Genomic DNA, 27,504 nt, shown 5'->3' on the forward strand with positions numbered 1-27,504 from the left:
TTGCCCCTAAGTGTGATTGTGAGTGCGGTTGTTTGTTAGTCTCTGTGTGCCCTGCGATTGGCTGGCAACCAGTTCAGGGCCTCCCCCGCCTATTGCCCGATGATAGCTGGGATCGGCTCCAGCACGCCCGCGACCCTTGTGAGGATAAGCGGTATAGATAATGGATCGATGGATGGATATAATTGAAGAAATCCTGATGTGAGAAAGTAGTTTTCCTATTTTATTTATTTTATCATCATTTTCTTTATTTATTTCTCTAAGTTAGTAATACTCTTTTTTACACGTGTAGTTAGAGTTTGTGGAAGTTAGGATAGAAATGGCATTACAGGACAGTTCACGAGATTGTCTTCAGGCGCTACGCTGTCGCCATCTCCTGGTCAGTAGGACAAAGGCTGTTGGTGACAACTTCCGGGAATCTGAAACAAATATATGACCCGTATTTCGATTTGTGTCTCGTGCTATATACTGTTTTCGTTTTAGAATTAAAAATTGAAAATCAAACTGTTTTAGTCTTTTCCTTACTCCTTCAGACAGCAAACTAGAAAATCAAGCTGTATTTCAATTTTGGTGTTTCGATATTTAAATGAAAATCAAACAACGACTCGTTTTTCTATCTTTATTATTTGTACCCAAACGTCATATCCAATGACCAAAAGAAACACGGACCCTACTGCGAACACTGCCTCGTATTAGGCAGCGTTCCCTTTAATAGTAGAAAACTATTGGTTGCCTACATTTCCCACAATTCTACGTGTTGGCCATCAGTAAATCCGCTTGAGCTGGAAGGAGCGACTCGGCTGCTGTAGTGCATCTCTTGGCAGCACAGGATGTTTCACTGGTCTCCGCAAGATTCAGACACAAATAGCCGGAGGAGGAAGAGGCCGGCTGAGCACCCTGAAGGTGAGCTAGAAAGTTACTTAACTGGGAACAGCAAATCGTTCACATACACGAATACTACACTTTATAATGTGCCTTACTTGGTTCAGTGTCAATATTGAGGCAGGCAGGTGTAAACGTCTGTTAAATTTATCCTTGGGGGCGACGGCTTAGTCTAAAGACTGTATGAAGTGAATATTTTTCTGTTCCTAAGTAGATTATACAAGTTTGAAGGTAATTGACGAAATCATGTGACTGAGAATTCTGTAGTCGTCTACTGACTTGTGGAGACTGATGGTTGAAGCTTCTTTTTTTTTTTCTTTTACCATTTATGTTTTCCGTAATGAGACGCCCCTCCCCACCATAAAAAAAAAAAAAAAAAAAAAAAAAAATATATATATATATATATATATATATATATATATATATATATATATATATATATATATAATATTTGACCCTATCATATATATATATATATATATATATATATATATATATATATATATATATATATATATATATATATATATATATATGCATATATTATGTATAATGTATATCGTCCCGTTCCAGTGAAAAACACTTAGCTCCAATTTTGGAAACTTTTAATTTTCACATTAATGCAATTTCTGTAATGCGGAAACACCATTCATGTAAAATTGAGAAAATGAAAAAAAATAGAGATAAGTATTTTTCACATGACAGCGACGATATGTGTGTATGTATTCTTGGCTAGTTAATTGTAATTACCCTAGATTAGGGGTCGGCAACCCGAGGCTCTGGAGCCACATGTGGCTCTTTCATCCTCATCTTGCGGCTCTGCGTGACTTGGGAAAATAAATAGCACTATTTGTGCTATACTTACATTTAACTTCCTTAAATTTGATTAAGACAGCGCAATCACATAAACACGTTTTTGTCATCGTTTTCAGCCTAACTCAGCAGCAGTCTGCAAGTGAATGTCTGGGCTTGGGCTGTGGTCAAAAGCAAGTCCCGAGTGTGCTCATTGTGTACTTGTGTTTTACTGTTCTCACGGCGTTCAGTAAATGGCTGAAAAGTGAAGACTGCAGGTATCCTTTCCCAAGTGTGAGGGCATTGCAGTAAGTGTACTGTTAAAAACCCTTAAGAAATGATTGCTTAAAAAATCTGCAATAAAATGGGAGAAATCAGCATTTCTGTACCTTGCTGCAGATGAGATACAAAACAGAGAAGTGAGAGAAGTAATTTCAGAAACACTGAAAGGGAGAAGTCACGAGGTTTGTGCAAAATTTTCTTGTAAAAGCAGTGTGTTTTCCTCACGTGACACAGTGCCATTGAATATCTCCCAGTAGATGAATAGCCTTTATTGAAGACACGATTTTGGTTTGCCTAAAGTTGAACAAGCTGTTAGCAAGATGAATGATAATGGTTGTTTTTTTTGTGTCAATTTCTGAGTTCAATAACAGACCACTGGTGTTTTTGGTCATTACATCAGGAAGTGACAAAATCATTTGTGATTAGGGTTGTAGAATTCCTGGAATTTTCAGGAATTTATGGGAATAAACCAGGCATTTGTCAAATTGAAGTTTAACTAGTAATAGGGAACTTACAGTAAATATACATAATATTTGATCAAAGTCCTGATATCACTGATATCAAAAGATCACCATGTGATGTCTTGTGACTGCCCAACCGATTAATTGGCCGGTCGAATAAATCAACCGAGTGGGGCCTTCAATGTTCGGCCAAAATAATCAGCCGATGTTTGCAGATTTTTTTTTTACCTTTGAAGGGCCGCGCGCAAGCCTCCGCGGCCCGCGCTTGCCGGCCCGTACGAAACGAGCGGAGGGGCTGACCGAGAGTACCACGGCAGCTCGATTGTGGGCTAGCTTCCGTGCTATTGCGACGCAGCTTCGGCGGCTGGAACCCTGGGCTGTGCGCGCCCACTTTTCTTTTTTTTTTTTAATCGGTCGTACGTCATTCGTAGCTCTTCTGCGCGGCTAATTAGGAATCGAAACTTAGTACCGACATTCTAAAATCTGAGAACAGGAATGATGCACCCGGTTCCACTCGATTCCGGGTTCTCGGTTCCCATTCCTATGCCGACCAGTCAAGCTTGTCCTTTGCCTCTTGTCCCAAAGTCAGCTGTGGTAGGCTCCAGCTCACTCGTGACCGGTGAGGACACATACTAACAAAAATAGATTGATAATCATATTTACTGTGTTGCATGCAGATCCTCCACAGGAAGAAGAACAACAGGATGACCGGGCAGTGGACTATGATGGACACCTCCATGAGTGCCCTGTCAGAGGTCCACAATATCAAACAGCCGAGTGTTGCTCTGCAATTGCACACCAGCCCACATGTCCTGCTCAGTACGCGCCCAAGTACCTGTCAGCACATGCTTGTGAGTACTTGCAATGTTTATGTTTGTTCTCATCACAGTTAAAAACAGACAATTGTTAACCCTATTTCTTGTCATATCCTCAGATCCAAGCTATCATGCTTATGAAGATAGCTGGGAGGAAATTCAAAGCATAAGAACCATCAGAGCCGAGAACAAAGTGGAAGCCAACAAGCTGGTCAACAATTACAGGGTATGACGTTCTTTGAATGACAACATTGAGTATGACTTATGTATATCTACCAGGTGGGACAGAAAAGTTTCAGGGGCTGGTGTAAAAAAAAAAAAGAGCCTGCATATTCACGGTTCAGCACTGGTGGATTAATTTTTTTCCTTTTTTTTTTTGTTATGGAATATTTGTGGTATATATGGACATATTCCAGAACTTTCTTTTTGGAACAGTAGTCATCGAAATTTTGTGACACATCTGTATACATAAAATGCGCACAAAACACTAGGGGTCATTTTGAGTGCAATTTCACTTGTACCGTAATTAGAGCAAAAGAGCGACAGCTCGCAAAATGAAAAACTCATAAATTGCGTCACTGTTAAGTCGAAGCACCACTGTATTTTTTGCACAACTTGCTATTTGCCAATAAATAAATCGATCAATAAATTGACCAACGCATTTCCAGGGACGTCCCCTTCCGTGCCTTTCTGTGCCTCTTGAAGTCTCTCTGTATCTCTGTTATAACCTGCTGACGACACTCTATGACACTTTAAGATCAGTTGACACTTCCCTCTGAAAACATCCTCTTTTTCGTTTGGTTGATGGAGAGCAGTCATTTTGACAGTCTTGCACGTGCACGACTTACTAGTTTAGGGATGCAGTATTCGGCTTTTGGGTGACATTTAGGATTAACCTAAAAAGGTGAACCTCATTTAACTTGTGTCCAACTTGATAATTTTATAATTTACTAATCAAACACCTGAGGTGAATTTTACCATTCAGGAGTTTAATTCTCCTGTAAAGGCATTGAGCAATGTATATGTCTGAATGTGTTTCAGTTTGGCTTTAGAAAATGGAAGAGCCACGTGACAGAGCGTCCTTTTGAAGACAGGTCTGAAGTGGTGAAAGAGCTCTACTCAGAACTGAACGTCATTAAGCCACAGACTGGTCCAGGTACACTTATGGACTCTGTGTTGATCTCTTCACTGTGGTTTAATATTACCAAAAAAGGATGATGACAAAACAATGCTTACAACCTTACACTAATGTTACCTGGCAAATGTACACGATTATCAAGAAGGGGAACTTCCATTTAGCGGGGGCGGGCAAACTGTACAGACCGGTCCGTACGTTAATCTGGCCCACTGAGCATTTACATTAGTAAAAGTCCTGTTATGCTTATTGCGTTACTTTATTAAAACTTGGTTATTAAAATATACTGATGCATATCTTTCATTAATTTATCTCATTAGATAATAAGAATAAATGATAAATAAATCTGAAATGGTAATTCTAGATGTTTTTTTTTTTTAAAAAGTCAACCCAAACATTATATGAGTTAAGCAGTAAAATCAACCCATTTTTGTCCATCTCAGGGTGCGGCCATTTTGCCACTTACTTTCCACTGAAAATGACATCACAGTGGCTCAGGGCTCAGATAATGACCAATCATGGCTCAGTTTCAGAAAACAGGTGAGCCATGATTGGGCGTCACCTGTGATGTCATTTTCAGTCGACAGAAGTGACAAAATGGCCGCCCCTGAGATGGCTATGATATCTAATGAAAGAATAAAGATACTTTTAAATGGTTTATTTTACTAATAATTTACTAATATATTTTAATGTGTTTTCTCTGTTGGCAGGTCATCTACTCACATGTGGAAATGTGGTATATGTGTTTCTATTTGGTTGGTGGCTTTCCCTGACGTACATGCTGGTGGGCATACTAATGTTCCTCACTGTCATCGGTGCACCCTATGGTAGGTGGGCCATTACAGTAGGAATACAGTGAACCCCCATTCATCACAGGGCAGTTGTTCCAGACCCACATGTGATAGGTTATCTTAATGCTAACATATAATGTGAAACTGTGAAATTAGAATGGACGGTTATAAACCTTCAAACAACCGCTACTTTAACACACATGGCTCAATGACACAACAGCGAACGATGTCCCGCAAAATCGCTGGGATTCACTGCAGTTTATCTTTGGTTATTACGCTTTCTTGATCACTCTTCCCTTTTTACCTTTTCAGGAAAGCTCTGCTGGAAGCTGTCCTGTTACTTCCTGTGGCCATTTGGCAAGTTAGTTCACCAGGTATTGGTACATACATGTATGTACGTTTTTACCAAAGTACAGTAATCATTGGAATCTTATTATTTGTGCTTGTACTCCTTCTTAAAAAAGTTTTTAGGTTCACTTTTTTTTTTTGTGTCCCATAAACTTCAAACCAGTGCACACAACTTGTGCCTCCATTCAATGGATTCTTATGATTGTGAGTGCTTGATTATGATTCTAATTGTTGCACTTTCTTATTTTGGACATGTATTCATACAGATTGGACATACGTTTGGCAGATGTTGTGAGCAAATGCCTGACTGCGAGTGCACTGGGGAGTGGATCGAGGACAACTCGCCGGTGCTGCTGCCGTCACCCGCTGAGAGTCCCGTACCGGAGGAAGTGCCAGAGCAACCAGTGCACTCTGGCTACTGGGTAACACTGTAACTGTGCCTGTACACTGTCCAGTGCCTAACACTTCATTAGGTACACCTGTCCAATGCAATAACATCATGTAGCTAAATATAATAACCAAAATATTAGGAACACCTCTTTGTTTCAAAACCCACCTGCGATAAGTGAAAATCAGCAATATACAAACTGTCACCTAAAACTAAAGAGAATTAAACATTGTATATTCAAACACCAAAATGCTGAACCAGTCTACAGAATTTAATATAATGAAAGGCTGTTATCTTATGATTGGAAATGCCAAAGAGGCTGATGAAAATTAATTATGGACTTCAAACCGCAGTGACTTTAATACGCACACGGAGCAGCAATACATCCAGACAGAGCATACAACCAATCTCACAGGCATGTATTCTGTCTGCTCTGTGGGAACATTGACTATTACTGGAGCTCAGCTGGACTTTCTCTGCCTCTTCTTCTCGCTCTTAATTATGCTTAAATTTCATCCATAAGTGATGACCGGCACGTTGTGGCACAACGTGGTATTACGTGGAAGGCACGCAACTCTAAATTCGGACTTGCCTGTCAACCGAAAAAAAAACCCCATAAAAAACGATCGCACCGACAATAAAATGCGATCTACTGTAGCACTGGGTGTACTGGTTTTACTTTATGATAGTGTATGCTAATACAGTATTATGGGAAACTGTTTTCCCTCTCATTTGTAGTGTCGTTTCTCAACTTATGTGTGGCTGTTGCTGGGCTATCCTCCGCTGGTGATTATCCACTCTCTGGTCTGCCTTTTTTCCTGGATCTTGGTCTTCACCATCCCTGTAGCCAAGATGAACGCACGCACTCTTGGCGTCATCCTTCTCTTGCCTCCGGAGGATGTGTGCGTGTCAGCCAGCTTCCAGAGCAAGGCAAGGGAATAGATTTGGAGGGCTTTTTTGCACTACGATGAAGGTACTTAACACTCATTATCATTGTTTTTTTTCTTTGTTTTTTTTTCTTTTTTGTACTTTAGCGCGAGGGCTACAAGAGCCGGACGCTGCTGTGCTGCTACCATGCAGCAAACTGGTACTACTACAAGTATACTGTTGATGGCATCAATGTATTTGCTGTCAGTATCCTTTACTGCTGTGAGCATGGATTTATTCAATTTAAGTTTTGTTTATTTAAGTTCCCCAACTTCCAGGTTTCAGGTTACTGGTCAATTTTCTTGTTCTTGTTCTTCTTCTTTTTTTTTTTTTTACAATTTATTTCAGCTTTTCACAGCCACTGTAGTGGGTGACTTGCATCAGGAAGGGCATCTGGCGTAAAAACTTTGCCAAACGTATCATGCGAGTAACTCGTTTTGAAAAAATAAATAAATAAATTAGGTACCGTCATCCCTTGTATGTGGGCAAGGAGAGCCACCACCTTTGATGCGCTTCCACTCGTGTATTGAACGGCACCAAGAGTCAAATAAACAAATCCAAAATGAGAACATTCTCAAGGAGCTGCTGGAGGCCACAACTCATGCCCAGGCGCTCATACGCAGACTGATTGGCCAAGCTGACACCAAATCCTGACGTCACTCATTAAGCCACGCCTTGTGAAGGTGCACATCCAACACACGAATACTACAGTAAAACCCAGATCTGAAACTGAGCACATTTAGCACTGCAGGGGCTCCTCAGTTTACCTAAGAGTTCTGTTTCCACAGTGGCGACGTCACCAGAATTTGCACGCAAGTCATAACACGCTGTAATTTATCAGTAACCCACGCTAACATAGTAGTAAATAAAATTACAATGTGTTGGAGCAATTTTTAGGCCATAAATATAAAACAATCAAATGAAAAACGGTACGTAAATTCTAAATTCTCGTGCCGCCTGACCACATATGTTTATGCCGCAAAGCAAGCTACTACATTCCCCTATTGCCTATTTGTAAATTATTGTTAGTTCGTTTATTTCATTTTCAGGTTTGTAATTTTTGTAGCTGTAAATTAGGATTTTTTTAATTGTAAAATAAAGTGTATGCATTTGTCAGATTTTGAGGGTTTTGTGTGTGAGTGAGGGGGTGGGGTTGCCTTATTTTTGTCAGGTTTAGTAGGAAAAGCACTTCTAGGCTTTACATATAGAACAATCAAACTGAGCGTGTCTGCTTGAGTCACATGACGCCCACCAGCAAGTTAGTCATCCACTGATTGTTCATTTGACTGTTTTTTTGGTCAGTTTACTGTCATGTTGTGTCTATTCATGTTCAAGTTCCGTCAGATTTAAAATGAAGTTATTACCTTTGACCCTCCTCCCAGACCTCCTCCCTCTTGTCATAATTGCTCTGATAATCGGATACATTGACAGAGAAAACCAGTACGCCAGCTCTGATATCAAATTTGCCATAGCAGTTGTCTCCATCATACCCCTGTCCTACTACATCGGCATGGGCATCGCCAGGTGAGCTCACTTCTCCTGACCTTTAAGTGAATGGAAGTTAAAGGTTCTCAAACTTTTTTGGGTCCAGTGATGCCTTTATAAGGGGAGATGGTTTTCCTCAAAGAACCCCCCCCATGATCCAAATGCCAATTAAACACATCCGTCATGTGCATTTTCGCATTGTTTTACATTTGACAAGAAAGGAGCTCATTAGGAAGCATTAATTGCAAATGTATGTGATACTCTACAATCATATCACACCTTTTGAGTGGCCCGAAGCTGAAAGTCTGGACCAAATTCACCTCTCACTTACAGAAGATCAAAAAAAAAAATCACACATCAAAACACCTGTCACACCAAAAATCTCTCTCTCTCTCTCCCTGCCCCCTACGCACACCAACTCTTCAATTTCATCACAAAACCTCATACATGCCCAACTTACCACACTCACCAAAAAAGCTGTCATTCATAAAAATCCTTTTACACAAAAATAACATCTCACTGACACAAAAACCACTCCCCACTCCAGAAAACCTTGCACCCTAAAAAAAACTCCCAAAATGCACAGACGCATGCGCGAACTCCCCCAAAACAGAAAACGCACACCAAAAAAAACAATAACACACCTAAATATTTCTCACATATACCAAAAAGTCTCCCTAACACACCGAAACATCTCTCCAGTGCACACACAAAAAGAACTCTCACACAAAAATTTTCACTCAATCTGTCTCACATCAAATAAATTCACACAACCACAAAAAAACTCACAAATGCACAAAAACGAAAAAAAAAAAAAAACCCATACAGCCACACATGATTCATTTAGCTCCTTTTGGCCCTCTCCCGCAGCATCTCGGCCCAGAGTAACTTTGCCGTGGGCGCCGTCGTCAACGCCACCTTCGGCTCCATCACCGAGTTGACTTTTTACATCACGGCTCTGCTAAGGGGTCACCGGGCAGCCAACCCGTGCCTACAGGAGGTCGTGAAGGCGGCGCTGACTGGCACGCTTCTCGGGTGCATCCTCTTCATCCCTGTGAGGCCTCACATTTTGTACACACGCACGTGGCAACGTTCCAAAAGGTATTGTAGCAATGCAACAATCTGCTCCCACAGGGCATCTGTATGATAATTGGGGGGTTGAGACATCGCGAGCAAAGATTTAACAGCCGCTGCACAGGGGTGAGCTCCGCACTGCTCTTCATCTCAGTTGGAGGTAAGGAGGCAGTTTTTGGCCGTGCATTTGGTACCTGGGCCTTCTAGTCAGAGGGGACTTACCTGACTTAATCTATCTCTAATACCACCACGCCCATGTCCGCAGGCGTATTCGCCCCAACATTGTTCTCCAAGGCTTATGGGAACTTTGTGTGTGACTCGTGCACCAACTCCACATGGACAAACACCACGAGTAACCACAGTGGCCCGTTCACCTGCCGCAACTGCCACTATGATGTGGTGAGCGCCTTCGTCCGTCATTTAAAAGGCATAGTGGTATGCAGAGCATATTGTGCAACTCTTTCTTTCTCTTCAACAGAACAACGGCACACTGTTCCATCACCATGTTCAGTAAGACATTTGATTCCCTCTCCACAAGCACGACACGTATTCCAGTGTTTTAAAAAAAATGTTGCCAGAGAGGCTTTAGAATCCTCGTGCATGTTGACGATCTAGACCAGTGTTACCCAAGCTCAATGTGCATTTGAAAAATCTCATGGCATACCGTTCAACAAAAATGTCACAAAAAACGTGTTCTAAAATATTGATCTAATTTCGATTTATTTACTAAGTGAAATCTGGGCCGGTTTAGTTGAGCACAAAGCTCTGATTGTGTTTTGGAATGGCAGGAGGTGAATATACAGGTTTTCACAGGTTCCCCCCAAAGTCTACCATTGTTTTCTAGGCCCCTGGTGTACACTGTTTCTGCCCTCTTGCCTGTGGCTTACATCATCGGATTGATATTCACACTCAAGACACACTCCCACATCTATGACATCCATGTTGGAGATGGACAAGGTAGGACTTTGTTTCCCGTACGGCGTGCTTTGTGCGACTGAATTCTAATGTGCTAATTGGTGCTAATTTACAAGGTCTTGTTTTCTAACCAGAAAGAGGCCATCACCAACATGGAGGTACTGTGGTCCACTGGTCCCGATGGAGGTCTCTCTTCATCCTCATTATGGCCACCGTGCTTACGTCTGCTTGTGCTGACCTGGCCACCGAACATATCCAGCCCATCCTCAACCAGCCGAAAATTTCCCAGGTTGGCGCTTTTGGCAAAAATACTCACACTCTGTACTAAGTACAATAAGAGGGTCCGACAGATTAATTGGCCGGTCAATTTAATCGGGAATAGCTCTTTTAAAGTCTGCAATCTGTTTTTTTTTTTTGGGGGGGGGGTGATTTTTGCCATTTGTAAGACAATAATACATTAGACAAAGATAATGACATCAAACATTGTCCCTGTCAACCCTCAAAAATCGGGCAGATTTTTGCCGATTGTAAAGTTAAACAAATACTATAGGACAAAATATTTTAAAACAGTCAAATGTTATGCCTGTTATTCATATTTTTATGGTTGTGTTAAGGGACCAATGAAGAAGTTATTTTATTCATTATACAGTTTTTTCATTAATCTGCCGATTAATCGGTTATCAGAATTTAATTCTGGCAAACATTAGAATCAGCATCGGCCACAAAAAACTCCATATTGTTCGGGCCCTACTAAGTACACATCCAGTATTTGTGTTAAAGAAGCCTTTGGTAAAAGTAGAAGCGCTGATTTAACACCTGTACATACATATAAAAGTAAAATTGATTTTTACTGTCAATACAGTATATAAAGGCTAGCACAACAAATCATTCTTGTGGCCAACAACATCAAACAATTCTTACAAGGCTGAATCTGTTGTCGTTGTTGGCAATGTTCCACGATTTACGTTAAATTCAAGTTAAATTTGTTTTTAGTTCCTGTCATCATCCGTGGAGGTTGAAAAAAGTAACAAGCCTATTTTGACAGATTTTCAAACGTAGGGAGGAAAAGAGACATGTCAGATAACTATATCCTCAAGTAGAGTACAGACACCTGAAAAAATCTACATAAGTAGTTGTTACTTAGCACCACTGCAATTTGTTGTGCTGACTCGCTTGTTCTTTTTATGGAATCCCTCATTATCATAGGCTTATGTGTTTTTATTGTTTTCCTTTTCCAGTATTTTATCGGGGTAACGATTCTGGCCATGGTTCCCGAGATCCCAGAGATTGTCAATGGTATCCAGTTTGCACTTCAGAATAACATAAGTCTCAGGTACCATCATAAAAAAACAAGTAAAATGTGACTTTTGGCATTTAAATGTGTTTTTGTTCCTTCAGCTTGGAGGTGGGAAGCTGTATCGCTGTGCAGGTCTGCATGCTTCAGATTCCAATCCTTGTCTTGTTCAACACCTTTTATGTAAGTTCTTCTCATTGTGTTGTGCAGCATTCACACAAGTTGATTTTGAATTCAACCCGTTGCTGCTTTGTCAGGATGTGGGCTTCATGCTCTTGTTCAGCGACTTGCACCTTTGGACCAGTATCTTCAGCGTGATTCTGGTCAACTACATCTTCATGGATGGCAAGTCAGATTATTTTCAAGGTAATTTTCTAAGTACAGTTGTGCATGTACAATCCATCATATAAGTAATATAATATTGAGCAGGGGTGGGCAAATGTTTGTGCTCAAGGACTCCATTTGATTTTTAGAACAAAAAGATGTGCCAGGGCGTCTGTAGTTTGGTATTCGGGGTGGGGATACACTGTGTGTATAAAATACCATTATGTAAAATTTAGTTTATTCATAATTTTTTAACAAATTCTTAACTTTTACATTTAAATTTTACAAATAAATATGATTTAATTAATCAATTATTTCCTAAAAATACATGTACATTTTTTTAGTGTACAGTATGTACAAGTGTATTGATTGTATTATTTCCAATAATTCAGTTAACCAAGTTAACTTTTGATTACAGTTACTTAAATTAAATTATATACAATGTTTTTGTCACTTACAGTGAATCAGTAAGCCAATGATATAATACTCAATGTATGAATTACTTTATTTTACTAATACATCACAACTAATCGATTGTTAAAGTATATTTTAAGATTTCTTAGTTGCCCTAATTACAGTGTAATAAATTTAATTGTAATTGACAATTATTATTTTTAGAACAGATTCCCATTTGCAGGATTATGACATTATTTTATAAACATTACTTCATAAAACAGGCATGTTAAAAGTGTGTATATATACTGTATACAGTATATAAAAGAAAAATGTATTTACAATAAATCAGTTAACCATTTAATTGAATGAATTGTAAAAAAGAAAAGAAAATCCATTATAATGAACCCAAACGGAATAACTGCTAAAGAAATGTAATTATTGCTGATAATGTGGAAGTAATGTAGTGAGCCGTAAGTGGCCTGTGGGCCATACTTTGTCCACCCCAGATAATGCACGTTACAGATTAAATATGCTATTGCATATCCCCCCTTTTTTCTGCCTTCTATCTTTTTTAATGCAGGTACAGCTCTGGTAGTTGTCTACCTGATCCTTTTGGCTCTCTATTACTTTGCTCCATCACCAGCAGGCTGCTGACTTGGAGGACCTATGTAGTTGAAAGCAACACCATGCTTCTCACAGAAAAATAGGGATGGATGAACCCAAAATGTTTGATAACCTGTATAGATTAACTTTTGATAGTTACATGGTCGCAGTGCATTTTAGGTTCATCCTGAAATTTCACTCCAAAGCCTAATACTATATCCCAAACGTTTTGTAAATAATAATTGGACTACAAAAGGAATTGCTTCAAAGCCGTGTTGGGGTAGCATTTAGTAACCCCCCCCCCCTCCAGATACTTTGTGGTCTATATTAAGTGGCGCACCAGCCAAGATTTCTTTCATGTATTGACCCTAGCATTGATGCTAACAATGGTAATTACTGTTATTGATGGTCATTACTCACCAGTGCCACTCCATGTTTTTAAAACCTGACTTTTCCCTAATATTTCATATAGATGTTTAGAATTACGCATATTGATGAATATTAGGTATCCTATATCACCCATACATTTACGTTGCACCCCTGTGACAGTTACTACAGGTGCATCTCAATAAATTATAGTTGTAGAAAAAAATATTTCAGTATTTCAATTCAAAACGTGAAACTTAAAGATTGACTAAACACAGGAAAATACTTTTCAAGTGCCAATCCCTTCCTAATTTCTATTAAAAACTTTTTTTTAAATTATTTGCTTGATGTAAATTGTGTTTTTTTCTTAGCTGTAGAACCCCTCTGCTAATGAAAGAAAAACCCACAGTGGTCACAGAAATAACAAATCTGACAAAAGACTTTAGAATTTGATGAAAATTAACACGTTCAACCATGGTCTGTCCTCTAATTACCATAGCATCACAAGTGTCTTCAAATTTTAATGTAAACTTGTAGTTCTGTTGGCCTATTTAAAGGGTGACAAGTAGTCACTGTACTGTTTGGATACATGGTGTGTACCACACTTAACATGGAGCAGAGATAGTGAAGGAAATTGGAAAATTATAGCATATAATTAAAAATTTAAAATATTTGATTCTGTGTAGTGAATCAAAATAATGTATTGAGTCTCATTTTTTGAATTGTACTACTGAAATGAGTTTTCCACAATTTTTATTAAGATGCGCCTGCAAGAGAGACAAACGTTTTGTCTTTGTTTTTAACAGTATTTCTTTTTAATAGAGATAATTGAACAATGTGCACTAATTCATTTTAACTCCATGTCTCAAAATAGCATGTGATATTTTAACGCCAAAAAAATATGGCAATACAAATCCTCCATACAAACATTTGGGGAAAAAAATGGTCTGCTCAACTTTTATTGCACAACAGGAATTAGAAAAATTGACATCAAACGTTTAAGTAGACATTTGTGTACTGTACAGTGGCATGCCGACATGCAGGCGAGATCACAAACATCACAAATAAACATCTCCGACGCAAGCAAGGCCTACTTTTAACACTGAAGCAGACGGGCTTCATATTAAATGTAGGAAAGTGGCAATGTGAAAAATAAAATTTTCATTTCAACACTGAATGTGTTCAGAGGTTTTAAAAAAAGTGCTTTTCAAACTGTACCTTTTTACCAGTTAAAAAAATATGTGTTCTATATTACACATTCAGGCAGCAATATTTAGATAAAAAAAAAAAAAAGCAAACAACACAAAGTCAATAACAGCACAATGACTTAAAACAACTTAGCTTAGAAGTGTATCCTGCACGCAACCAGCACCGTTGATCATAAAGAGGAATTTGAGCCTTCAAGACACCAGATGGAGGATAAAAAAGACAAGTGTAAAAAAAATTAAATAATAAAACTGGAAAAAGAGGCACTAGGAAAGTCACAGTGATATCACAAAAAAGATTTTTAAAAATTAAATTGGAATAATCACAGCTGCATGGCACCCTCAAAAACTAAACTTTTGACAGACAGTTCCATGCTTTTGCATTTTGTTGTTTCAACACAAAAATATGAACAATTTAAAATCAAGTGAAACAGTTTGACACAAAAACTGACATGCCAGTGATTACCTGTTGAAAATGCAAACCAGAGTTATCGAGACCACACAATCACAGATAATTGACCAAATTAAATTGCTCGTTGAGTGTGTGCAGACAACCTTATCTCAACACAGATGTCTAAAATAAAACACAATTACAAAATGCTTAAGAAAATGGATCAGACTGAAATCCAGAAGGCAATCTTCAGAACCACAGTCAGGTTCGCCATGCAACGCTCGCCTCTGTCCAATCACGGAGCGGCCCCTACGTGAGAATTCGACCTACTTGAGCCGTTGGATGAGCGTGTGTGGCAGTCCCAGGGTGAGCAGCTGCAGCGTGGACAGGTGAGCCAAGTGAGGCACCGTCTTCAGTAGCTCCTCCCAGGCCAGCTCCAGCAGGCTGGGCACCACCAGCCACACTTTGTACAACGAGGCTGTACGACGATTCCCCGACATGTTCACCACACCGCCGTGGACGTACATGCAGCCCGCCTGAGAAAAAGATTTTTTTTTTTTAAACAGATTTGTAGAAAAACACTTAAAGAGGAAGTAAGCCCCCCAAAAATCTTTCCAATAGCTCAAAAAACAATCAGGGAAGACCTGTTTTCTGAAGATGAACCATGATTGGTCATTACCTGAGCAAGTGTGATGTGATGTGATTTTCAGCCAGCAACAAGAGGCAAAATGGCCGCCCCGTGAGATGGACAAAAACAGGTGGATTTTGCTGCTTAACTCAAATTCCACAAACGGAAATGTAATCCGAATGTGGGTGTTAAGACTCGTGGGGCTGCATAGAACATATAAAATAATTTTTGGGGCCATCTCAGCCAAGAATGGGATCAAACTCCAGATAATTTTGTTGGTCTCAGGGATGAGAAATCCCGGTCCAGAAAGTAAAAACCCTGCCACAGTTTGGCTTTAGCCACAGGTGCTTCTTACCCAGGGTGCTCGTTTACCTGCAAGTTGATTAGAAGCACCTGTGGCTAAAGCCAAACTGTGGCAGGGTTTTGACTTCCTGGACCTGAATTTCCCATCTCCATTAAAAATCAGGCTTAAGGTTAAGATCAGGAATCTGTGTGGTCAGGTTGAGCCCCTCCCTCAGTGTACTGCAGAAGGAGGTCCAGGTTACAGACTCATCCAGAGTTACAGACTTCTCTCATCTAATCGAACAGATTGTACTCTCAACACAAAGCCCACCTTCTGGGCAGCAATGAGCATCTGCCAGGCTCCATCCACATGTTTGTAGGAATGTCATAATATCAGCAATATCGTGATATCGCAATACAAAAATTACCACAATATATCGTCGTCATGTCACGATATTATAGCAGCAAATCTGTTTAAAAGCCCAAGTTGTTTTCCATTTGTGCAGTTCCAGCACCCTGTGGTGATTAGTTAATTAGTGCAGTTTAATTTGAAGCAACCTATGTGTAAGACCCACGCTAATATTGTGATAATTATAGTATCATGAGGGTGATGTCGTGATATTATCGTATCGTGATATTTCGACATCGTGACATCCCTACAAGTTTGTAAACGAAAGGAAGAAAAAAAGTTTTAAAAAGACAGTTTTTGAGCTGCACAGCGCCCCTGTCAGTCCTGTCGCGGAGTCGCGGCTAACATTGAGTCTGGAACCATGTTGAACTAAAGTCTACGTTAGCAACCAGCACTGAGAATCACAGACATTGGCCATTTAAACAGAGTATGGGACAAAACACCCTGATGATAAGGCTCCCAACTTTAAAAAAAATATTATCAGTTAAAAGCATAGCAGTATCCAGCCAACACATCTGAAAATGAAGCTGGCCACATATCGCCTGTGAGGTAGGTACCGCTCAAAAGTAGCTTTTCTAGTGGTCAGGTGGACAAGGCCTTGACCCCACTCATCACTGGGCGAGATACAAGACCGACTGTGGCAACCAGCGCAAAACAGGACCATTTTTATTTATTTTTAACATTTTGCACGGTCTACAGTATATGCTAAAACACCTAAGTCCAAGACATAGCCACAAGGTCACTTAAAACCACCTACATGCACTGGAGGGCCGTAAAAAGTTATTTTACACCCACTGTAGATGTAAATCAGCCTCCTCAAAAGCTTTCGGTGGTTTGCAGCAGAAATCCCACCAACAGCTCTTTACTCACGTTATATAATGTATTGTAGAACAAGAAGTGGAGTTTAGAAGACGACGATGCAAACATTAGACCGGTGTCAAGTTTTTGTTCTTCTAATTGTTACAGTACTCATGTTTTGACTCACAGGCGTGACGGCAGCGCAGTGGAAGTAGGCAGGCTCCGGCATGATGGCAGGAAGCTTGGTCCACTGAAAGGTGCCAAGGTGGAGCTTCCACAGGTCGGCCATGATCAGCTGACCGTCGTAGCCGCCGCAAATAAACACCTCTGTAAGGGAGAACAACAAGATTGTGGTAAAAGTAGCAAAATGTACATAGATGCAAGAGGTAAAGCAAGAAGAATGTTGAAGAAAGGATAAGGTAGAAGGTAGATGTGATAGGAGCGATGCGACACTTGAGCCATAGAGGAGAACTCACCATGGTGGACCTGCACACAGCTGTGACAGCGACGGGCAGCGGGATATCCTGTCATCAACATCAAATTAAACAATGGCAATAGTATAAAATGATACTATAACCTTTGAAAGATTTGATTCAAAGCATTATGGCAACAACCTAGTTTTTCGTGGGGTTTGGTGACTATTTCTTCCCAGTAATTTGTCTCCAGGTTATATGCATGAATCTGGAAAAAAAATTGCAAATGGGCATTTTCAGATACATATTTGTTAGTTAGCTTTAAAAAATACACACATACATCGTTTCTGCATGGTCACTTGCAACGGCAATTGAAATTGCCGAATTTGTCATGCCGACTTGAAAATTGGGAGAAAAACCTTCCAAATACGTTTGTTTATTTTACTCATTTGCTAGCTTGTGAATTTAATATTAGCGTTACGCGACGGAGACAATTTGACATGCGTTAAGAGTCAGTCATAGATGGATGTAACGGAGAGAATCCGGTCACTTTTAAAAATAAAATGTTTTTCAGCCTCAGAAAATAAATAAACCGGAAGTACTGTACGTTTTTTTTTTTTCATTCATCTATGCAGCCCGCCACGGCCCGGTACCGGTTCACAGACCGGTGGTTGGAGACCCCTGCTGTAATTGATTAATGCCATTTCAATGGGCTTTGGGAAATTGATTTGATATGAGTTCATTGAGTAACAAGCGAACAAATTAAACTCCCAAATCAAGGTACCACTTTATGTCCTTACCTTGTCCAGGCTATACGATGACCAAGAAGTCCCGCCTCCTAGAATGTATATCCTTCGTCCATCATGAGCTAGCTCGTGTCTGTACCTATGACATCACACATTCAACAGTACCGTAATGATGTCGCCGCCCCTTTCGAGTCAATTCTTATGTGCTCACGTCTCACCTCTCCTCTGGTATATCTGTTGGGACGTTGTTGGGCTTGAGGTGGCTCCACTCTTTGGTAGTCAGGTCCAGCCTGTGCAGGTCGGTGCTGTACAGGTATCCCGTTGTCCCTCCAAAAACGTACAGGCAGTCATTTATGATGACCATCGCCTGCAAAGTGGCAAAGCTGCTTGTTTGTGGTCCGTCTACTAAACAAAATCCCGCTACGGCAACAGTGCTCTGTAGTTACCTGGCCGTAGATCTTGTTGGGCTTTGTCCCTCGGCAGCCCAGCAGGTTCCACCGTTTATACTTAACGTTGCAAACGTGGACATCGTTTCCATTGTTTTCACCAAACGGAATGCCGGTGCCGCCAAACACCAGCAGGTTGTTACCATGGAAGACAGCTAAAGCGGGGTACACATGTAGTGATAAAAATCCAACCAAATACAAGCATTCCCCCCCCCCCCCCCCCTTTCCAAATCAAGTCAGGTAAGTCAGACGTCTCAGGATGATCCGAGAGAACTATGCTGTAGGGTGTGTTAAAAGTGTTTATTTCTCCTTGATCTGCTTGGAAAATGGTCAAATGGTTATTAAGCGATTTCATTTTTCTCTGTTGAATTCGCTAATGACTTCCACACAGTCTTGTTGTGGTGTCAAACTACACTATTCATAGATCTTACACACCTGCGGTGGGATTACTAACCAAATACCGAGAAGCATAACCTGTTTCTTTTGTAGTCTGTTTGATGTGCGGTGTTTGTTGAAGAGAATTGCACACCCTGTGATTACTTGCATTACGTCATTTGTTAGAGGTTATGTCAAATCACTGGCTTGTTTCAAGAGATAGATATGGTTTTTCAACTATAACAAACGCACTGTTAAATTAACACTGCTCTTACATTGGCAATAAAAATGAGCAGTATTAGTGCTGCGAGTGGAGCAGCGGAGAAAGAAGAGCGCGAGCAGTTGTACTTGGATTAATAAAAACGTGATAATTAAACTACGTCTGACGGCGTGTTCCTGGAAGACGCGACAATATGAAATTCTCGCTATTTAAGTTTGACGTTTTTGCTCCCTCGTCTAAGAAATATTCACAGTCGGATGATGCCGTGCATGTTAGACTACCTGCCGCCCATCTCATGCAGCAACGTCGGCACACAACCTTCGGATTTAGCCACGTACCTTTTCCCAATCCCAATAGCGCCCGTGCGCAAGCTCGCGCTAATAAGTGGAACGAACCGAACATGCCATACCGAAATGTATTAATACACCCACGTGTACAGTTACACCCCTAGTCATGGGTATGTCTGCATCTGTCAGTGATTTCTTGGTGAACAGTGTAGCATTACACTCTTCAACTTCCGTTTTATGATCATCAGTTATTTTGACATTCTCTCTTTTGTGTTGACAGTCTTTAGCCCAGTGAAAGGTGCTTTGGCACACTGCACATTTTGATTGCCGTCCATACTTCGTCATACGTCAAGAGGATTTGTACCATTCTGCGCAGTTTTCTGGAGGGGTCTTTTGCCAGGCTTTGCTTTTTTGTCGTTGCTGCTCCATAGCATACACCGTTTCCTGAATGATGTCATCCATCCTGAGGACCCCTATATAACTTTTTTGCTCCACCTCTTGTAGTATTCAATTGTGCCCAATGTAGAGTGACAAAAAAAATGCCCATTCCACAATATCTGCAATGTAGTTCTTAACAGCACTTACCTGACATGGAAGCTAGCTCTGTGGGAATGTAACCCTCCGTTTGAACTCTGTGCCAGGTGGCGGTAGCGAAATGAAACCTCCACAACTCCCTGAAGAGAGGAAAGTCTTCATTTTCTGCCCCACCCGCCTCCTCATAGTCCGGGTTGTATCCGCCAAACACGTACAGGTGGGTGCTGTCTGCGACGCAGCGGTGTCCACTACGGGCCGAGGGCACCCAGGGTCCTATGGACATTTACAACACATATGTAGATCTCCTTTGCGGTTGGAGCGTTTCGTGAAAGTACAACTCATTACCTTCTCGCAGAAACCTGTTGGGGATGCGCAGGTTGGGGAACGCGGGGGATAAGAGTCGTCGCGCCTGGAGCCAGCGTGCCCGCATCTTCAAGCCTGTACATTAGAAGACACCCACTCAATTTAGGCACAAATAATCACAATGAACTATGGCAAACTGTGTGAGCATTTGATATTCTTTTATTATATATTATACAGCTTACAGTCCATTGTACGGTACTAGTATGCTCCATCCTCACTCGTAAGCCAATTCAGCAAACTATTAGAGTGACTATCTTACTGGTAATGTTTTGTAAGGTTTGTAGGCCTGTTATCGACGTTAGTTAGGCTGTCATCGAGGGACTATCACTGTTGTTGATAGAGCTGTTGTTTTGCCCATTGTTCTCTCACCCCTCAAGGCCTCGATCCTGTTTTCTCTCCATTAACCCTCTGTCCCCCCCCTCAATATTGCGATTTAATATGCAATTATTTTTTACTAGGTCCTCTACACATTTATAAAAAAAAAAAAATACACACAGGCAATAAATTAATCTGTATTACAATAAACATATCTGCAATGGACCAATACAGATTTTGAGTTGGTCCATATGTGTATCATCACGTTTATTGATAAATGGGGGGGAAAAAAAGCTCGTCTTTGGGAATTAAACACCTGTCTTCAATATTGCTGTCCAGATCCTTGTTAGAGAACAGGAAGTTGTGCAAAAAGTACTGACACAATGAACAGTTGGACAACTGCATTCAAAAGTTTAGATAAGGTCAAATTCAGTTCACTTGTAAAGGTTACAGTGCATTTAGCGTTCATCCTGAAATTTCACCCGAAAGCCCAATATCTAAGTGGTATGTGCCCGACGATTGACACACCCCAGTTCTCATATAGAAATGAAGCACTATTTTCTCAGTATTTGTAGACAAAGGGACGTGTTATCAGTTTGGAGATACCAGTACAGTATTAACAATCAAGCGACTACTTGTTTAGCATTCCTGTACGAGGAAACGTAGCAGGCCTTAGCATGAGTGCATGTTGCATACAGGAAAAAAACTGACACCTAAATACAACAGGAAGGAGCACCATGTTATATCAAAACAGGTAGTAATAATAAAGGCGTTTTCTTTTTTTTAAATGGTCTTGCCGGTTCCGCTAGGTGCTTTGCAGCAATTGTGTTTAGTTTCCACACCTGAATCTCGACTCGTAGGCCTCCACGACAGTTTCTCGAACTTATTGAGCTGACTGGAGCTTTCATCCTGTACCGGCGTAAACATGTTGACGAGGCAACGGCACGGACCGAGAGGTTTCACTTGCGAATGCGGACGGCAACTCGACACAACGTCGCTTTCACGAGGAGCACCATTAGACGGGAAACGTGTTTGAAATAATACAGCTTGATCTTGCACGCCAGCTGCTGCTGTTGTTATTAGTGGTGCGCTGCGGTCAGGTGATCCGTTCTGACCAATCAGAGGAGATGAGACACTGTGGTTCGCGTTCAACAAACGCACACTGTTGTGTTCTGTTAAAAAAAAGCTTTCTCACTTGAAACGCATCAAATAAATACACGAGTCACTCCATTCAATTGAAGCACTAAGATAAAAAAAAGCAACTTATTTTAAATGTTATTTTCAAGGAAGAACAAGTAATAAACATTTTTTTTTTCATCCAGCCCAACTGTCAACCTTAAACTTTTGAGGACCGGCCTATAGGTTAGTACTATTGGCTGGCGACTTATCCAGGGTATAGCCAAGATCAGCTGGGAGATGTGCAAATGCGTCACTAAGTGCCATGGCATAGATAACGGACAATACATTCCAAACAATTGTCACGTTGATGTACACAGCCACTAGATGGCGTGGTCAGGCCACCCATGCTCACCTGTGGGATTTGCATCCACGGGCCTCAATATTAGCACATGATGAGGCTGCATTTCTCCCAAACGCAAACAGGGGCGCCCGATGAATATTTAAGAAGGATGGAGGAAAGGAACGGCAGCGAAAATCCAAGGTCGTTGTAAAAAAAAAAAAAAAAAATCACACCTCCTGTAAGGTATTTCAAGTCATCTGAAGATATTTTATTTGTTTATTGATACACTTTAGAATCTTTGTAAAGAAGAATGTTCTGGCCTTGAAAAAAACGTATACCCATAAGATATATACTCATCCATTTTCACATGTGAGCTGAAGCCCATCCCAGCTGACTTTGGGCCTTAAAGGGAAAGTAAACCTAAAAATTGTCTTTGCAATATGTTCTACGCACTTTCACGAGTCTAAACACACCATTCTGATTTAAGGGATCATCCAGGGTGATCCATTTTTCAATAACAAATTCAGTTTATGTATATATTTTTTTATCAGGAAAATTATATTATATTATATTATATATTATATTATATGCTTGCCTCCCCGCTGTGACGTAGACAGCTGAGGCGAAAAAATAACAAACCAAACTCCAAAAGGGAATGTGTCAATTTGTCGTAAATCTTGTCCCAAAAAAGCACTTAAATCACCACAGAGTCTTTTAGGGGGGTGGATTATAGTATTGATGGCATTTTTACATGCATACCTATTATATAAGTGCCAATGTTCAGCCTGTCCAAGTGTCCCTTAATATCGTGTTGGTGGAATATGAATTAAACAGCAAAATTCACCCGATTTTAGCCATCCCAGAAGCCTGGCATTTTGCCACTTTCTTTCGACTGAAAATGAGGTGATATCAGTGGCTCAGGGCACAGGTAACGACCAATCATGGCTCGGCTTCAATAAACAGTTGAGCTGTGATTGGTCGTTTCCTGAGCACTGAGCAACTGTGATGTAATTTTTCAGTAGACAACAAGTGAGAAAATGGCCGCCTCATGAGATGAACAAACACTGGTGAATTTTAATGCTTAACTCATATTCCACAAATGCAATATTAATCAGAATGCCGTGTTTGAGTTAGTGGGGCTGCATAGAACATTTTCTTGGAAAGAAGACATTTTAGAGGGGTACACCCTGGACTGGTTGCTATCTGACCACCGGGCACATATACACTTACACCTAAGGGCAATTTTGCATGCTTGCATTTCGTATGGGAGAAAGCCAACGTACCTGGAGAAAACACACGCAAGCATGGGGAAAATATACAAATTCAACTCATGAAGAGCCAGAGCCTAGAGTCAAATCTCAAAAGAGTGTGCTGCCACTGAAACACATGGGAGTGGACCCTGTTTTATTGTTTAAAAAAAATATATATATTTTAACCTCCATCCCCACCACATCCCACTCCCATTTTCTGCATATAAATGCTCCTAATTACAATATTTGTTTTGTAAATGTTGTGAGTTATGTTTTCAGTTGTTTGTAAATTTAAACAAAACCATTCATTTTAATCTAACATTTACCTTATACAGTGGTCCCGAGATAATTCATTCCATGACCACACTCAAAACCCCAAAATACTTCCTTTAAATTCCTTTAATCCATTCCAATCCATTTTTTAAAATAAGGAAACTATCACTCTATAATAAAATTAAATATTATGTAAAGAATTCAACAGTTTGTGCATCACAATAATGGGTACTTCTGTTGTGCAGGACTTGGGCACCAGGTGGCAGTATAATTAAATAGTATGTAAAGAATTCAACAGTTTGTGCATCACAATAATGGGTACTTCTGTTGTGCAGGACTTGGGCACCAGGTGGCAGTATAATACAGGCAAACAAACCAACAAAGAAGATTTTTACTCAACCACTGTAAGTGTTATGTCTCCCTACTCAAACACGTCCGATTTAGATGATCATAATCCTAATCAGGTTTCTTCAGAACTCAACACAGAGCACCATACACGTTAAGATTCTGTCCCACTATAGATTTTGTCCTGTGAGTCAAAACGCTGGCACGATCACACGTGATCTTTCCAAAATTAACAACAGAAACTGCCGGCTATGCGCTGCTGTTGCCCGAGTGCTTCCAAAGAAGACTAAAGGCGGGAGTGCTGTAAGATGTGTCGTTGTCAAGAAAAGACCTGCTTTGGAAAATACTTCTTGGCGTTTAAGGAACCTACTTTTATTCCCCAAAATGACAGGACATATTTTCTTTTATTTACGGTGGCTTCCTTGTTCATCAGTCAGGGGGGCTTCCGTGATTAGCTACATTCCATTCACGTAACATTCCACAGAGTCATACAGCTCAAGAATAGTCATTTTACCCAACACACATGAAGATTTTTGGTTGTAAAAATTGAACACGTTTAATACTTAACATTGTTGGCACCGACCCGTTTCAGACCCTATTATCGGGACAAATCCACTCTTAACACACCCCAAACATTAAAATAATCTTACAGAACAATGTTGTGAGACATAAGATAGTCGGTCGTGTGACATCCTTGGTTGAGAAGGGGGAAAATTGGGTCTTGTTTTTTGTTTTTGCAGTGTTTTTCAAACTGTGTGCCGCGATATTGTCAGGTGTGCCGTGGCATATTATCTTATTTGTGTGCCTGTGCGGTCTAGCGGCTGGCAGCGTAATCATGTCTATACTACATTGTAGTACTCTTCCATACCAGCAGGTGGCAGCAGTAGCAGCAGCTAGCTAATTGTCCTTGTTTAGAGACAAGCGAATTAGTGACGCATGTTTACCCAAACAGGCCCATGTTTCGCACTGAGTAAGTATCAATACGAAAATACTTTTTTCTTTGTGTTTATTTAATTCCTATTCAAGATGTTATAATATAACGTCATTCTTCAATGTTAAAAAATGCTTATATAAAATGTGTAACACTTATATTGTTAAAATAAGCTTTTTTTTCACAATTTCAACTGGTGGTGTGCCACAGGATTTTTTCGATGAAATAAATGTGCCTTGACTCAAAAAAGTTTGAAAAACACTGCTTCAAAGAATGTGTAACTTAGTCATTTCCCATCATGTGTTAGCATTAAGCTAGCAGAACTTAAGGCAAAGTTATGTAGCTGTTTGAAATACTCAATGTGTATTAGTTTTTGTTTAATATTTAGTTTGACAGTAAACCTTAACTGCAAGTGGCAATAAACTAGAAGTTTGTTTTTTGAAGATGTGTTTACTATCCCAAGCAGCTGCTTGGTGTGACGTAAAATGACTCAAATTCACTGCCACTATACCAGAATCAGGAATCAAATCAATGTATTGCCATCGTCAGTGAAAAAGACATTCCCGACTAAGAATGTTTCCCGGTACAACATGAAACATAAATGGTAATAATAAAAATAAAATATTAAGTAGACTAAAAATATACAAACAACATGCAATAGCCTAAACAACATTTGCACGTGTCTCAAATTTATGCTTGTAAATCAAAGCAAATAATCATCTGAACGACGGCTAGTATCTTGAACCATCTCACGCATCTCGAGGCACCACTGTATGTATAAATAGCAAAATCAGAGAACGTGATCATTTTACAGGGGTCTCTTAGTTTTTTCCAGAGCTAGATATAATGAAGGCCCTGCAGGCAAAAATATCCCAAAAGTCACACTTAATTTAACAGAGCACACACACAATGTGAGAGAATCTATTTTTCTTTTTCAAATAGATTATTTTTTTGAATAGAACTCAAGGTCTTTTAAAACAGTTTTCCTCTTAAACACCCCTCAATTACTGCTTATTTGATCAGTTTTAATGCTATAGTCCATTCAAATCATGAGAACAGAAAGCCACTTTATTGTGAGATGAGGAACACACATTTCTGCCAAAGACTGAGGTAAAAAAAAAAAAAAAAGGGAGAGAAAAGGGGGGTATTAAAGATCACAACCTCAAATATCAACTCTGCACACTGTTGCCAAGTCTTGTTGCTATGGAGATTGCATCCTACTGCAGGTGTGAGTAACGACAGAGGAAGTCAACTGTGCTTCCCTCTCTGTCTCTTTATGCTCGTCTGTATGGTACACGGGCTCTGTGTGCATGTGTGAGCGCATGTGAGTGTGCGTCCGTCGCAGACATGCTTGCAAACAGCCCCGAGCTTGAAACATTGAGCTTCTGTTTTAAGTCTCCCTCCATATATGTCCTCTCTGTTTATTACCCAGATCGGCCTCTCGCTAATAGAAGCTTATTTTCTTTACGTGCATCATATTTCGACATTCTGCTTGGGAAGTCTGTCCGAAGGCGACAACCGATGACCTTCTGAATTGTAATTAAGCCTCAGGCAGGGTGTGCAAATAAATAGCTGCATGAGTCCAGATACTGCTAGCAGACATGCAGTGAACTGAGATGGTTTAGTTGTTTCAAGGAATCCGCTTTAGCAGACTGGATGTTTTTAATTATGAGCAGAAAGGCCTCGACTTTGTTGTTTTTTGGATACCTTCGGTGGAGTACATAATCTCTAGGGATGGACATTTGACGACATCTTTGTTTGACAATTTGGAAAATGAACAATCAATTTGTTCACTAATGAAATAATTCATACAACATATTTTTGTTTGGCCCTTGGATTGACTGGTGACTTGCCCGGGGGTGCACTGCACCTATGGAAACTATAGAATAGCAAATGGATGAACGCAAACGGGGCAACACGGTGTGAGTTGGTAGCACATCTGCCTTGCAATCGGTTCTGGGTTGGAAACACTCGCAGAGAAACCGCTGTCGGCCAAGGCTCACGCCCAGACATTCACAAACAGACTCACTGACTGAATGTGTTTAAAGTGTGCAGGAGTCAAACTATGAAAATAAATAAGATTTTTCACATAGACTTTCTATATCTTGCGGATTTTGACCGATTGCATCTGGGTCCGGGATACATCACGTGATCAATGTGAGTTGATTGTACATGCCTCACTTTCTTCAAGATGCGATTAACCACCCCAAAATAATTTGCAATTCATTCAATAATTACGGACTAATCATTATCATTACCACACATAATCTCTATACAAGATGTATCTGAAATGTTATCCTTTGAATGGCACTGTCCAGGTGGGATATACAGTACGGTACATGACAATGTTCTTCATTGTAGCAGTAGTTTGTAGTGGTGAACAAGTTGCTACACTGCATCATGCTAAGAGGTGTTTCTAATAATTTGGTTACCTTATTTAGCTAATGAAAGTTGCAAAATGCTAAATGAAGTGCGCTTCTACATCCCTGCAAACTACAACTACGATAATTAGCTCATTGTATCGTCCAACTTCATTTAAAAAAGTGTTCTGAAATTTAT

General features: G+C 40.2%; 3 protein-coding genes across 6 annotated transcripts in view; 2 read left to right on the top strand and 1 right to left on the bottom strand.

Moving 5' to 3' along the window:
• The first annotated feature begins 763 nt into the window (after window positions 1-763).
• On the top strand, window positions 764-14,576 carry LOC147148679 (uncharacterized). Of its 3 annotated transcripts, none has more exons than XM_086027382.1 (20): window positions 764-900; window positions 3,092-3,265; window positions 3,349-3,455; window positions 4,271-4,385; window positions 5,075-5,191; window positions 5,468-5,529; window positions 5,770-5,925; window positions 6,630-6,821; window positions 6,926-7,025; window positions 8,201-8,342; window positions 9,174-9,357; window positions 9,438-9,537; window positions 9,643-9,776; window positions 9,856-9,887; window positions 10,222-10,334; window positions 10,427-10,581; window positions 11,531-11,625; window positions 11,691-11,769; window positions 11,844-11,952; window positions 12,887-14,576. In XM_086027382.1, the coding sequence occupies exons 1-20, from the start codon at window positions 828-830 to the stop codon at window positions 12,958-12,960; spliced, it is 2,313 nt and encodes a 770-aa protein (XP_085883508.1). In that variant the 5' UTR covers window positions 764-827; the 3' UTR covers window positions 12,961-14,576. The 3 variants fall into 3 exon arrangements, with proteins under 3 accessions (XP_085883508.1, XP_085883509.1, XP_085883510.1); XM_086027383.1 differs by having other exon boundaries at window positions 11,531-11,588; XM_086027384.1 differs by lacking the exon at window positions 11,531-11,625 and having other exon boundaries at window positions 10,427-10,514; window positions 11,722-11,769.
• Window positions 14,219-21,758, bottom strand: LOC147148680 (kelch domain-containing protein 10-like). Of its 2 annotated transcripts, XM_086027386.1 has the most exons (11): window positions 21,530-21,758; window positions 20,355-20,447; window positions 20,225-20,282; window positions 20,061-20,149; window positions 18,594-18,748; window positions 18,366-18,514; window positions 18,202-18,286; window positions 17,603-17,669; window positions 17,465-17,512; window positions 17,176-17,315; window positions 14,219-15,407 (listed from the first exon to the last, which is right to left on the bottom strand). In XM_086027386.1, exons 1-11 carry the CDS (start codon window positions 21,612-21,614, stop codon window positions 15,198-15,200), a joined length of 1,179 nt encoding a protein of 392 aa, XP_085883512.1. In that variant the 5' UTR covers window positions 21,615-21,758; the 3' UTR covers window positions 14,219-15,197. The 2 variants fall into 2 exon arrangements, with proteins under 2 accessions (XP_085883512.1, XP_085883511.1); XM_086027385.1 differs by having other exon boundaries at window positions 20,061-20,282.
• Window positions 21,759-24,952: 3,194 nt separating this feature from the next.
• LOC147148681 (ras-specific guanine nucleotide-releasing factor 1) overlaps window positions 24,953-27,504 on the top strand; it is a 46,407-nt gene continuing 43,855 nt past the window's right edge. Inside the window, exon 1 of the mRNA XM_086027380.1 lies at window positions 24,953-24,984. The gene's annotated coding sequence lies outside the window, so the exon portion shown is untranslated. The remainder of the gene's footprint in view (window positions 24,985-27,504) is intronic.

This window comes from Filicampus tigris, chromosome 4, assembly GCF_054856515.1.
Source record: "Filicampus tigris isolate MCC_2025a chromosome 4, RoL_Ftig_1.0, whole genome shotgun sequence".
Lineage (NCBI taxonomy): Eukaryota > Metazoa > Chordata > Actinopteri > Syngnathiformes > Syngnathidae > Filicampus > Filicampus tigris.

What these genes read in the sequence shown, in the direction of transcription:
- LOC147148679 (XM_086027382.1), top strand. Translation starts at nt 828, where the DNA reads ATGTTTCACTGGTCTCCGCAAGATTCAGACACAAATAGCCGGAGGAGG. An exon ending in GTACCTGTCAGCACATGCTT is followed by an intron (nt 3,266 to 3,348) that starts GTGAGTACTTGC and finishes TCATATCCTCAG; the next exon opens with ATCCAAGCTATCATGCTTAT. An exon ending in GCTCTTCATCTCAGTTGGAG is followed by an intron (nt 9,538 to 9,642) that starts GTAAGGAGGCAG and finishes CCATGTCCGCAG; the next exon opens with GCGTATTCGCCCCAACATTG.
- LOC147148680 (XM_086027385.1), bottom strand. Translation starts at nt 21,614, where the DNA reads ATGTTTACGCCGGTACAGGATGAAAGCTCCAGTCAGCTCAATAAGTTC. An exon ending in CAACAGGTTTCTGCGAGAAG is followed by an intron (nt 20,283 to 20,354) that starts GTAATGAGTTGT and finishes AAATGTCCATAG; the next exon opens with GACCCTGGGTGCCCTCGGCC. An exon ending in ACAGATATACCAGAGGAGAG is followed by an intron (nt 18,287 to 18,365) that starts GTGAGACGTGAG and finishes GTGATGTCATAG; the next exon opens with GTACAGACACGAGCTAGCTC.